At 32.3% G+C, this 13,900-nt stretch overlaps 2 protein-coding genes across 3 annotated transcripts; one reads left to right on the top strand and one right to left on the bottom strand.

Moving 5' to 3' along the window:
* Positions 1-468: 468 nt before the first annotated feature.
* Dbct (Dihydrolipoamide branched chain transacylase E2) lies at positions 469-5,781 on the top strand. 2 transcript variants are annotated; one of them, XM_017905273.1, is made up of 5 exons: positions 469-550; positions 3,000-3,124; positions 3,380-3,920; positions 4,827-5,222; positions 5,482-5,781. In XM_017905273.1, the coding sequence occupies exons 1-5, from the start codon at positions 545-547 to the stop codon at positions 5,716-5,718; spliced, it is 1,305 nt and encodes a 434-aa protein (XP_017760762.1). In that variant the 5' UTR covers positions 469-544; the 3' UTR covers positions 5,719-5,781. The 2 variants fall into 2 exon arrangements, with proteins under 2 accessions (XP_017760762.1, XP_017760761.1); XM_017905272.1 differs by lacking the exon at positions 469-550 and adding an exon at positions 1,452-1,616.
* A 3,222-nt stretch (positions 5,782-9,003) lies between these two features.
* On the bottom strand, positions 9,004-13,349 carry Lap1 (leucine rich repeat containing protein 7 lap1). Its single transcript, XM_017905300.1, has 10 exons — positions 13,194-13,349; positions 12,974-13,109; positions 12,608-12,897; positions 11,828-12,539; positions 11,393-11,583; positions 11,072-11,179; positions 10,369-10,822; positions 9,470-10,299; positions 9,324-9,395; positions 9,004-9,249 (listed from the first exon to the last, which is right to left on the bottom strand). The coding sequence occupies exons 1-10, from the start codon at positions 13,347-13,349 to the stop codon at positions 9,073-9,075; spliced, it is 3,126 nt and encodes a 1,041-aa protein (XP_017760789.1). The 3' UTR covers positions 9,004-9,072.
* Positions 13,350-13,900: the final 551 nt, after the last annotated feature.

The following is a 13,900-nucleotide window of genomic DNA, read 5'->3' as shown; positions in this document are numbered from 1 at the left end:
AAGATAACTTTGTATCTTTTATTATAACACCGAGCATTGAAATAGATTTACCCCGTCAAAAGGAATTCTTGTATTTTATTATTAACTATACCTATATGATTGCGCCTCCTTCCTAACCAATAAAAAAATTAATATCTTCCAGTAGAAACAAAATTTAATTATATATATAATTCCTACCAATTCCCTATATCAGTATTAAAATTAAAAAATTTTTCTACTACATTCCTAATTAGCGACAAATTTATTCCATGCACTGTCGCCATCTAGGTTACTATAAAATTCTAAAGACGGTTGAGACAATATCGACATATAACCTGTAATTTCAATACCGATTTAGAATGATCAGAAAATCTGTCCCCACAGATGACGCAAGCGTCGCGTTCCGTTCGTGACTTATGAAATCCTAACCTAATTTTAGTAACCGATAAATTAGCAGCGCGACACGAATCAAATTGTCCAGCCACTTTTGGTTTCGAGTCCTGAATAACCGATTACACTCGTCACTCTCATGAACTGTTAATTGTAATAACGTCCGATATAACATATGCACGTATGTACATTAGCGGTGTTAACAATTATTTTGTATTTGCCGAATAGAAACACGTCGGTAATAGATAAATTGATGGCGAAGAATGGCGCGCAGCGCGCACTCTTAATTGGATTGCAATTTAGCGACGATCGGTAATCATATCCAGAGAAGAAAATTCAATTCCGTCGCGATGTCCGACCTACATTAACGTGTAGCTAAATTAGAGTGCACTTCTCATACTTCCGAACTCGTTAACAGACGATCAATTTCTATTTATCACTTTCACAGTCACCGACGCGAAGAATACGCGAAGATAGCAAATTCACATGTTTTTCTTAAATATAATGTCACGATAAATATCACTGTTCAATTCGACAATTATGCATCAACTATTGTTTTTCGGGAGACTGTTTTACATTCGGGCGCATCTTAATATCGGGTGACCGGAGTAAGAATATTCATGACCTGTATTTCATGCAGAGCTGAATTTTTTCAGGCAACGAGAAAACAACGAAAATATTCCCCAAGGCTATTGAAATAGAATATGACACGATATACCAATATTTAATCCCACGCGAACATGCCTGATCATACTACATTTAAAAATAATCATTATCTATTATTGGTCTCTTCGTTAATGTGTAAATCAGATGTGCATTATATTTAAATATCATTAAGTACGTGTCAAAGACCCGAATAATTCTTCCTCGATAAGCAATGATTACAAACACTGTCGGTAGTAAACAGAACCTCAAAAAGTGTCGAAACTTCCCGTAATCGTACACCATACAAACGCAATACAACGCGAGGTTTCTTTGATTTGAACAATTCTGTTTTTCACTAATATCATTGGTAGGTTGCGTAATTTCTTGTGACCACGCGAACGAATACATATTTCGATACTAGTAAACGCACACGATAACAAGCACGCTTGAAAGGTCCACACACTGATCTCCGCTATTATCAACGATTTCTCGCTTTTTCGGCAGCTGCGACATTCTCCAGAGGAAAATCTCAATCATAGTTAAATCGGTAAAAATTATCCACGATGGCCCTAACTCGGAAGCTCACAGCCTTAACATTTCTGGTAAGAAAGAATATACGTGTAAAACGATACATCTCGCGAAAAATCGGTTATCGTACCCCAGTGAAATCATGGCGAACATCGTCGTGCAATCTCGGTTATATTCGGTAATCTTCGGTTGCATGTTTACATTCTAATACTGACAGTCACAGCTTCTCTGTTATATACTTTAAAGACATAGTCAATTTATTGCATTTAATAGCGAACAGCTGTGTTCGACAGCTGGGGATACATATGTAGGAAATATAGCAAACTACAAATATTTTGTGTATCGTACTGGCCGATGTGTTTAATCGACGTGGCGCAGGATTTGCTAGTAACCTTGTTATATGCCGTTTATATTGGGCTTGTTGAACCTTTAGAGAGCCAATATATGTTCTACTAGGGAACGTCACCTTTTACGATATACTCCATTTTGTGGTCTCCAGGCAAATTATACGCCAGAGAACTAGTAAAGCAATAAACACGTAACCGTGGCGCAATAAATGAAATTAACACGCCACCTGCCCGTCTGATCAAAGTTGCTAAAAGCGTCCATGTTTTGTATGCGAATACGTAACGAAATTGATAGAGAATTATGACAGATTTCCTATTCAGTTACTATTTGTTTTAATTCCGTTTCAAATGCTAAATCAAATATGACATATATTTGATCATATAGTATTTAATAATAATAAAAATTTATTAAAACATAGGCTTTCCGGTTAGGTTATTCCTACGAAGTATATAACGTGATTAACGTTTGCCGCTAAATAATGTAATCATCTCAATGACTAATTTCTTGTTCAAATATTTATAATGGATATAGATTATGATGATGAAACGTCATGATCGACATTTTTTAACACAGATATCAATAATTACTCACCGGTAAAGATGTTCTCCCGTCAATTTCATTGGGTTGATAAAAGTCTTGATAAATGAAAGTTGGGAAGTAATTACCAATAACTAGTCGATCCAACTTAAATATCGACTTACTCAAAAACACATAACACTTTACTACTAATATATTCACTTATTCGTTTGATTAATTGCACAATTTTTCTGCACAATTTCATTCCCGATGCGCTAACGCGAGTCAAAATTCAAATTAAAGATGGCTGCCGACGCCACGTGAATCGATAGTACAATCGAAATTACACTGATCGTAAATTGATTATCGATAACTTTTACTTCAGCGCGCCAAATTTAAAGTATGGCGTGCCATTCTTTAAACTTCGTTGATTCGATACGAAATTCGTGTTATGAATATTCGATACGCAATCTTTTCGTCTCGACACGTTCAATATAAAATTTAAAATAAAAGATACATGAAATCGCTCAGACAGGAGCAAGGATTTTCAAGTTATTGCTGACGAGTATACAAAGAAATCCATGTTTATTTAGGGTAGGAATGTACGCGATCAAAAATGTCGATTCTTCTCCGTAAGCTGCTTTCGATGCGGAACCGTCGTCCCCTTCAAACTATCGGATATCGGAGAAGGAATTCGAGACGTCACGATAAAAGAATGGTGAGCAAAACAATGAATTTTCCGTTAACCGTCATACCCACGAAGCTTTCGCAATTACCGATCATTTCCCCTCACTACCGACATCAGACTATCTTTTTCTGCAAATACATTATTCGAGAAAAAAGAAATCGCTTCTAGATGGAAATACATAACCTAACATATATACATATCATCTGTCACTCGAGGATAGTACGTTTCAGCTTCGACGTTCCGTAAAGACAACTAAACTGTAGTTTCGTGCATTTGAATGCATAGGTACGTGAAACAAGGCGACCGGGTGTCTCAATTCGATAACATTTGTGAGGTTCAAAGCGACAAAGCATCTGTGACGATTACCAGCCGTTACGACGGATTAATTAAAGCCTTACACTACAAGGTGGACGACGTAGCTCTGATAGGGGATTCATTACTGGACATCGAACTAGATGACGATAATAGGAACACGCATATTAAGCAGTCGACTCTTGACAATCAACAACAGCAACAACAATTGGCAAAGATTGAAAGTAAACACAGTGTCGAAAGCAAAGGGAAGAAACAAGTAACACGGTATGGGTCAGAAAAAGCATTAGCCACCCCTGCGGTCAGAAGGATAGCTATGGAAAACGATATTAACCTAAAAGATGTCATTTCTACGGGCAAAGGTGGCCGGGTACTTAAAGAAGATATATTGTCTCATTTGGAAAAAATTTCTGCTAGCCCCGTAAGAAATATGGTCGAAGAAAAACCAGCGGAGAAGGTGGTACCGATAAAAGGCTATGCCAAGCATATGTGGAAAACGATGACGCAGTCTCTGGTAAGTTGAATTTTCTAATACTAGGAAATATCGCACAAGCAGAAGTTTTTTTAGAAATATATTTTGTCATTTTTTTTCGTAACGAATAAATTTCTTTTGATGAAGTAACATGTTTAAAACATTTTAATTGAACTTACATCGGTTTTATACAGCAGTTTATTTTGTGAATTTTTATATCGTAACATACAAAAAACAAAAATATCCAACTAAATTAAACCTACTTCTATATTATTATGGAACAAAAATATTTTATCAAAATGGAAAGCTGTGCGGATAATATTGTAATTAAGTATGAGGCGGTTGTAATATTGATAAGCGTAGTTTAGGTTAAAATGCAAATCACGCATAAATTTCGCCTATCGCATGTCCCGTGTAGGACTGTACAAGCGGCCGGTAAATAGGTATAAAACAATTTACAATGAACAGTGAATTAATGACGTGTCAAATAAACTAGTTTGCAGATTAAATGATGTGACAACGATGTCATCGATGACAAGAAGCAACAGAATAAAAAGTTTGTAATATAATAATTGTAACGAGAACAAGTGTCACGTTGTCCAGTGAAATTTTACTGTGTCGGGGTTGAAACACGAGAATTACGACGAACCCGATAATAGAAGTGCGTCGTCTAAAAGTGACATTGACACACACGATTGATAGCGATCGATCGAATCCGAGCAGCACTCGGCCCAAATTTCGCGTCAACGTTGACAGACGAAACATCGTTAAAGTGTTTCGGAAAATACGGCCATTTTAATCGTCTCATCCCCCACCCCTTATCTTTGACGTTCAAATATGACGTGTATACGTTTCCCTGTGTGCTAACGTCGTTAATTGCACGCTCCAAATAAACGTGTAATTAAACGAGACCGCTGCGAAAAATGTACGAAACTGACATGTTTACAGAGCATACCACACTTCGTGTACAGCGATGAGTGTAACGTTAACAAATTAACGGTCTACCGAAACGAAGTGAAGGATTCACTGAAAGAGCAAGGCATCTCTTTAAGTTTGATGCCGTTCTTTATAAAGGCGGCATCTAGAGCGTTAGAAAAAGTACCACAACTAAATGCCTGGCTGGACGAGGAAAATCAAGCATTACGTGTACACAAGAATCATAACATCGGCATTGCTATGGATACACCCGAGGGTTTAATCGTACCGAACATTAAATGTGTCCAGAATTTGAACATCGTGGAAATAACAAAGGAATTGAACAGGCTTCAAGAACTAGGACGAAAAGCTTCGATTTCGTCGAATGATTTGTTGAACACAACATTCTCGTTATCGAACATCGGCACTGTAAGTTGAAAGATATTTCTGATGAAACTGGTTAATCAATAGTAAATTGAATGGTATTTACTGTTAAACATTTTAAATTGAATTTCAAAGCTATTTTACATTAAATTTGATTTAAATTTAAATTAAGTTCAAACTTAATTTGTATTTGAAAAAGAATATTATATAATGCTTTGTAAGCAATTGATTTATAACTCATAGATATCGACCTATCGGTCATGTGATATCGATATTTTAAAATAATTTTAATCATTATTTACAGGTTGGTGGTACATACACAAAACCGGTAATTGTTCCTCCGCAAATTGTGATCGGCGCATTTGGAAAAGTACAAAAATTACCACGATTTGATGATGAAGGAAATGTGATAGCTGCAAATATAATGTCTATTAGCTGGGCCGCCGATCATCGAGTAATAGATGGTGTTACGATGGCGAAATATTCGAATCTCTGGAAGTACTACATTGAAAATCCTATATTTTTACTAATAGGAACGTGAAAATGATTTATTTCGAAAATCTCTTGATTTTTGTAAGGTTTGATACATAAAACGCAATAAAAATATGGCACTATTTTGTACGTAAATATTAATTTATTTATTGCTGCACAACCAACTAGGACTTTTTAAGAAAGATAAAATATCTTTTTCTAACATATTCAAAGTGTTACAACTGTATGGTAGTTATTATGTGGTGACCAGTCAAACTGTGAGCATTTTTGTACATTTAATCTATCATACATTGTCACACAAATTGTTTGAATAGGTATTTCAAAGAAATATGCCAAAGAAGTGGTTGTACTGATTAATGTTCTATTTTTAACAATTCGTTTCTTTAATTTAATTAAAAAATTATTTTGTTATTGAAACCACTGGTTAGTCTTACAAAGTTAAGAAATTATTAATCAAGAAAAGAAACATAATTGAAATTAAGATCTGAATAATAAGTACGACCACTTATACACTTGTATATTTTTAATCTTTTATATATACAGTTTTATGTACCGCATTCTTAATCACACATTTCCCGTACAATCAATACATTCCATTAAATGCCACTTAAATATTTGCTCAAAAAGTAGTCAGTCTGTTTAGTAGTTAGAGTAGTAGAAAAGATTGTATATGCATTTTATGGTCCAAAATTTTCTTTTTTAACACTCAAAATATTAATTTATCCTGCAGAAGAGTTTAATTAATTATTTGAGCATAAAATAATATTTAAAACGAGATGTTACATCTTGCTAAGAAATATTAATACACATGCAAAATGCAGTTTGTACATTTGCTACGAATAAACATATAAGAGTATTTGTTGAGACATAAATGCATACAATAAATATATCATTCTTTTCTATCATAACTCTTATAAGTAAAACCGATATTTAAAAAGAACTACACAAAATATTAATAGAAATAGATATCATGAGGTGAAAATACAATCCACCCTCAATTATATTTCTTACTTTCCAATATGACTAGGTATGCAGATTATTGGTAATGTAGTTAGTTCAAAAATTTAAATACCAAACTGCTTTTATATGTATAGAACTACTCATAAAAAATAATCAAAACATATATAATTTTTACTAAGAATACTTTATAATCGAGTATATAGTCATCTAAAATTACTTTCACAAAATATGTAAATCAAAAATAATCTGCTCTTTTTTGTCAGTTTACTTCTAAAATATATCAAAATTCTACGTATTTTCCATAGAAGGTGAGATTCTTATTCACTGAATAAGTTTTACCGGTATATTCGAAGGAAATTTTTCTGAAAATATAACACTTTTTGTTATAATTCTCAATTGTGGAAGTTCTAAGCTTCTCTATAATTTCAAATAATATATTAAGAAATTCGAAGCTCAGATAGATATAGAAGAGAACAATTAATATATATTTCAAGTCACGCCCAACATACGTGCACGCATATACGTAATTTCCATTGTATAGCTACCATGTAACTGTAACATTGTAGTAACTAATTCATTAAAGAAATCATGATTCGTATCTGTGCTTAAATGAATATCAAAAAATATTTTGTTCCAATTTTGAAAGACATCAAAAATAAAATAGGAAAAAAAAATAAACAATATGAGTCAATATTTTTTAAACACATTCTCAGAAATGCATAAAAAACTATATCTCCTAAATGTCCTTATAGCTAATAAAACTAAACAAAATTGTTATAGAGTATGTAAAAAAAAAATGCATAGATCAAAAGAATGTGCGTAGTAATTGTTCTGTATATGCGAGGTAAAGTGAAGTGCAATATTGTTATCTTGTAAAAGTTCTGGGATACAAATAATGTACTGGTTATAACTTATATCTTGACATGAACAGTTCACTTGTGCTATACATCATCATACAACCTTTCTAAACATTTATCTCACAGCTCTACTCCATTTACATGAATAACTTTCATTTTTTTTTTTTCAGTATAACTTCACTAACATAGAAAAGTAGTGTTTTATCTTACGGTTTGACATTATTATGCCATATCAATAACTGTTGTTAAAAAAACAGTTTTTACAAGGTACATACATTTGTTCCTTTACCACAGAACGAAGCAAATATAATAATTCACAACCATAACAATAAAAAAGATCTCATTTTATCAAACACTTAACAGTTGACTTTGTGATAAGAAAATTTTTAATATGTAATAGAATAAACTTATCACACAAAACAATGGCAAGCAAAAACATAAAATTTTGTAAATAGGGTATTACTTCCAATAAGTAATTTTTCATTAAAAAAAAAAAAAAAAAAAAAAAAACCAGCGGTAAAACAATTATCAATAAAATTACGGCACATAGAAGAATATCTCCCCTTTTTTATATTAGCAAGATTCTCACAGATTTGTATTTTAAGTAAGACCGAAGTATACCATTTGTTAAATAAAAACTGCAAATAACATAAATAAATTAACTGTGGAACTTTTTATACTTTTAAAATCTATGTATTAAGATAAATTTATAGAAAAATCATTTCTACATATACAAAATACTTCACACAATATCTCACAAAAGAAGTGTCTGTAAGAATCCCGTCTAATCGACAGAGATAATGTTTGTATATAATATATATGTGTAATATATATTCACTTTTTATATAGTATTTTTTTTTTTTAATGTATACGATTAATAAATAGTATTTTGTTTCTGGCACATTGTCAGCTCTCTGCAAGGAGAACAAGTGAGTTGACACAATTACAATCAACACCATAAAACAACATAAATATATGTATCCTTTATGGAGTTAGAAATTCGGGAAGAAACTTATTGTTCTATAATTGTTTGCTAAATAGTTCCTATTTTACCTATTTAGGTGGCCAAATAATACGAGTGAGCTGTGGATTGGCCCATGAAGAAATTTTTCTTAAAAATAACTTTTTTATACATCACATTTTAAATTCTTTTCTCATCGCAAATTGTGCAAGGGAACGTATTTCTAATCTATATTATAATCTAAGAACCGAATTCTTTTCTGAATTTGTTATTGTTCCTTTTAATAACAAACTCGGTTCACGAGTCGAAACCACTGGAAGCTAGAAATGTTTTTCTCAAACAAACGCCACTACTTCCACCTTTGGTAACGCTGTTTCAATCGTACAATACAATTGTTCAATAGTATATCGAAGACAATACGATTTACTATCACGAAAACAAGCGTTCAGAACAAACAAAATGGAACTTCCGTTTTCTTGTATGTTTGTAAATATGTTGATGTGTACTAATGTTAGTTAAAAAAATATATACACTAAAAAAACTTACATGAGGTGTGTGCAGTCGGATGTACATAAACCGATCACTAGTTACAAAGAAAAGAAAAACCATTTCTTTTAATTGGGTGTCATTGATGACGGCTAATCATCATGGATACTACTGGTCCGGTCGCTCGAAGGACAGCCACAGCATTATTGTGATCAGATTTAGTGAAGTCTATACCATCAACTTCTAAAATCTTATCTCCTGGTCGGAGTGTACCTTGTGCTGGACCATCTGGATTTACCTTAGTCACAATGATTCCCTAAAGTAATTAAAACTGGTAATTAAAATGTACAAAATTTTACTATACTCATTTTAAGAATTGTGAATATTTACAGTTTCGGCGCCTGCCACTCCACCAGCTATACTGAAACCGAGACCCGGATTTTTTTTCACTTGAACAGGCAACTGTAAAGTTAATAATTACAAATGTTTATCATAAGTAATAAAAACAAGAAATCTAAGAGAAAGATAAAACATACCACATTAGCGTTTTTGTGCGGCCCGAACATCCATTTAAATCTGGGTTTCCTCTCTGGATTTAATAACTCATTTGGTCCAGCAACTTTGTACTTATCAACGTTAGGATTCGTCACCTCATTTGGAGATTTATTATTTACTAAGATTGGGGTACTTCGACCAGAATTAGCTTCATTTTTCATGTTGATAGAACTGTTCATATTCGACGATGGTTCGGTAGATAAAGTTTTCGAAATTCCTTCTGCGTTTGAATTTGCAACCAGATTTGAATTTATCACATTCGTGGATAAATTATCACAGGAAATATTGTTATTCGAGATAGTTCCATTTACTGCTTTTTTTGATCGATCTGAAACTTTGGATTGCGTAGAGAGTGGACTCCGATATTTTTTTCCGGTTATCGGAGATGTTGGTATACACGATGCATTTAACAATTTTAAAGTTTCACAGTCTTCAACAGAAGAGTTTGTACATTTATTCGATAAATCACTGCTTGAAATAGAATTTGTGCTTTCTAGATGTTTTGTCTTTAAAATGGGAATTCTACTTGGCTTTAATGATCGATCTCCTTCTGAGGATTGCTCTGGGTCAATTGATTCTGATAACGCATGTGACTGATCGGTACCAGTAAAAGAATTTACATTTTCATTGTTATTTGAAGCGTTTGTTGCATCTGTATTATTCAATGGAAATTTATCATTGTATAAACGTTCTTCAACTTTAAATGGTTCTCCATCAAAATTTTGTATTTGCGTTTCCTGCGATGTCTTTGAATTCGACATATTAAAATCAGTTTGTGGAGGAGAGATTGTTGACGAATCTGATTGAACTGCTATAATGATAGAATGAAAAGTTCATATGTATATTATAATTCTAAAAACAATAATAAAATATGACATACATTGATTTAACTGTTGAAAAAGTGCTGCTTTTTTTGAAAATGCAGCAGCAATGTGATATGGCGGTGGGACAGGTGGAACTTCATTTACTTTCGGCAATTGAACATGATCAGTATTCTTATTACTTGTGGCAACAGGCATATTCTTATAAGGCTCTATAAATTTCTCTGATTCAACAATTTTTGCTGTGTTTGCTTTCGAGTATTCATCTGGTTTCCAAGTAGAATTTACATAATCTGCTACTGTTGGAGGCTTGGAAAGATACTCAGACGTAGGATTACGAATATATTTTGCTTCTCGGATATCCGGACTTTTTTCTTTTGCAAGTACAGTCTTGTTCGCTTCATCAGAAGATTCTTCCGAAACAGATTGTTCTGTTCCAACATCCGTAGGACTATTGTTCTTGCATCCCTTTGCTGTATGACGTTCGGTTGGCGATAATGATGAATGTGAACCCTAAAGGATAGAAACTTTTAATTATACAATATTTAATTCTTTTAAATTTAATATTATCCTTATCAAATTTCATTTTATACCAATTTAATCTTCTTTTTAATAAGGACATTTTTTTTTATTCATTTCACTATTTTATTTGTTTTTAGTTATAATTTAATTCAAATTGTGATATAACTTTGACATAAAAATTATTAATAATTACTCTGGTATCTAATAAATTGCTTTTTTTTATAATTCTTTAATGAATACCTTATTAAATAAACTTTGTGAAAAACAAGTCCCAGATTTTGAGGTGAAGTCCAGAGTAGTTGTAGCAATAATAGCTTCTTTGATCATAGTCTCCTGTTCTAAATGCATCTGTAAGTTTCAATTAGCAATTTTTTTGTGTTCTAAATGTTAATTATGAAATAATACACATAAAAAGGAATGTAACAATATTACTCATAACATTCAAAGTTATGTTCTTGCTACTTTTATTTGATAGTGTTTAAAAACTTTTCTTGAAAAACTAATAAAAAAGATGACAAATGAACATAAGAATAGAATAAACGCGTATCATAATATACTTACTCTTTGATCATGTGCTGATTGATGATGTAAATTACGGGCATGCCTAGCAAGGTTGCGCAGCTCTTTAGGATAAGGAGTCGGTGCTCGATGAAGTTGTCTAGGGATTTCAGATTCTACTTCAGCAGCAAAACATATTCTTTTTCCAGTACCAACGATCGAACTCGAAATTAATCCTACAGCCGGCGTTATTTCTACATTTAACAAATACAAATTTACAATTAGTTATTTATTCACATTAAAACTTTTAAAATGTTTTTAAAGAAGGAAGATTTCAGTAGACACATTTATCAATATATACTTTACCATTTCATTCTTCATCTTCTTCCTCATTATTCACTAGCAGCAATAATGTATCACATTTTATAGTTATAATTTATAAACTTACTGTGCTACTAATATTTTGAATAAGTAAATAAAACAAATAAAAATACTTACGCTCAAGTTCTTGCCGTGGTTTTTGTGGGAGCATGAAGCAACTTAACACCATCATATCTTCTTCACAATTAAATTCCTGTTGTAATGGCACTAATGGTTGACTTTGATTGTCGCTCAGCCATAATGCTTTCAAATTACTCAAGTTCAACATAGAAACAGGCAAAAATTTGATACAATTGTTTACAAGATTTAGTACTTTTAAAGAGGATAGATGTCCCAATTCAGGTGGGACTCGAGCTAAATTATTTGATCTTAATGATAGCAATGATAATGCAGTGCAACTTCCAATCTCTGGTGGAAGGCATCTCAAGTAATTATTGTCTACATTTAAACAATGTAATTTTCGCAGAAGTCCTATTGATGATGGCAAATATTCAAGAAAGTTCTTAGTAACTATAAGCTCCTCTAAGCTTGACATCTGTCCAATGTCATTTGGCAGTGCGTTTAATTGATTGTCATCAACTTTAAGAGTCACAATTGTACGTAGATAGCACAAAGAATCTGGTAACTGATAGATTTCATTTGATGAAAGATGCATAATTGAAATGTCTCTCCACCCTTCTACCTCTGATGGAATAATATGAATTGCATTCATTGTACAATCAAAATGATTTAAACGGTATAGTTGATTAATGTTGAATGGTATGCGTCTAATATCATTACCATCTATCCATAATTCAGTGAGATTGATAAGATCCCCAACAACTTCAGGCTGAAAAAATAAAACTAAGTCAATATACATAAACTAATAAATAGCAACTATAACAAATATAAACTTACCAATTCTGTGAAATCATTATTACCAATATCAAGTCTTTGCAAATTTATTAAACGGCTCATACTCTTTGGTAATGTCATCAAGTTATTTTCCCTAAGTTCTAATGTTCTCAAAGCTGAAAGTCTTCCAAAATTTGCTGGTAGATATTCTATGTATGCATCATTTATATACAATTCTCTTAGACCAACAATATGTGTAATAGCATCTGGGAAACGTTCAAATGGGTTAACACTGATATCTATAGAACGAAGATTTTTACATTCTTTTATACTGTCTGGTAGTTCTTTAATACCTAAAAAATATGACTATAGTTAATATAAAACATTACTTATAAATAAAATTCATGCATAAGATTCTTATGTACATACTATTTTTACTGAGGTCTAAATATTCCAAGTTAATTAGTGATGCTATGGCGGGTGGTAACGTGGTGACTTCATTATCACTGAGAGAAAGTACTCGTAATTCATGGCACTGAAACAGTGGCCTTGGAAGATCCTTTATCTAAAATAAAATGTTGAGTTAATATACTTGAATATTGGGAACATAAATGTATCTAAAGAAACAATTATTAATATCTATATTTACTCTATTAGCATCAAGATAGAGTTTTTCCAATGTTCTCTCATAAATGAACACGTCAGGTGGTACATCATAAAGATTACAATTATTCAAGTGCAATTCACATATATCTTCTTCTTGTGTTCTTAAACATGCAGCGCACTGCCACCAAGCACTACCCATTTCATGTATAACTATGAGCAAATCTTTTCTTGAATTATGTACTTTATAATAATTATAATCAATGAAATTATGAAGTATCAAAGAATTATTCTTATTACCTATAATACTTCAAGAATGATTCTTCAAGATCATCGATTTATCCGTGGTAAGAGATAGATCCGTAAACAAAACGAGAACTCACTAAAAATTATTACTGTATGGTATTTTTGAAAATCATTCGGTTATCGATGCATCAATGTTCGGTTTTTTACGTGCCGGCTTCGTCAGAGTTATTTCTTGTCGCATCATCGCGAATACTGCGATACGCGATGCACTTGTCGAAAAATTCCTTTCTTAAATAAATGAGAATAATTCACAAAGCGTAACGATGTGCTGATTAACACTGGTTATATGTCAAGAGATGTAGGTTATTCGATATTTCTTTTTAAGGATTTCTTTCATGAATATATCTCACTGTTTATTTATTACACATCCTATTCTTTCATAAACTCAACAGAATAGTGACAGATCACGATCCAATAAAGCAACAAAGAACGTTTCCTCGAATGGAT

Source organism: Eufriesea mexicana, unplaced genomic scaffold (genome assembly GCF_001483705.2).
Source record: "Eufriesea mexicana isolate 0111107269 unplaced genomic scaffold, ASM148370v2 scaffold3780, whole genome shotgun sequence".
Classification (NCBI taxonomy): domain Eukaryota; kingdom Metazoa; phylum Arthropoda; class Insecta; order Hymenoptera; family Apidae; genus Eufriesea; species Eufriesea mexicana.
This window is presented reverse-complemented; position numbering and strand designations above follow the sequence as displayed.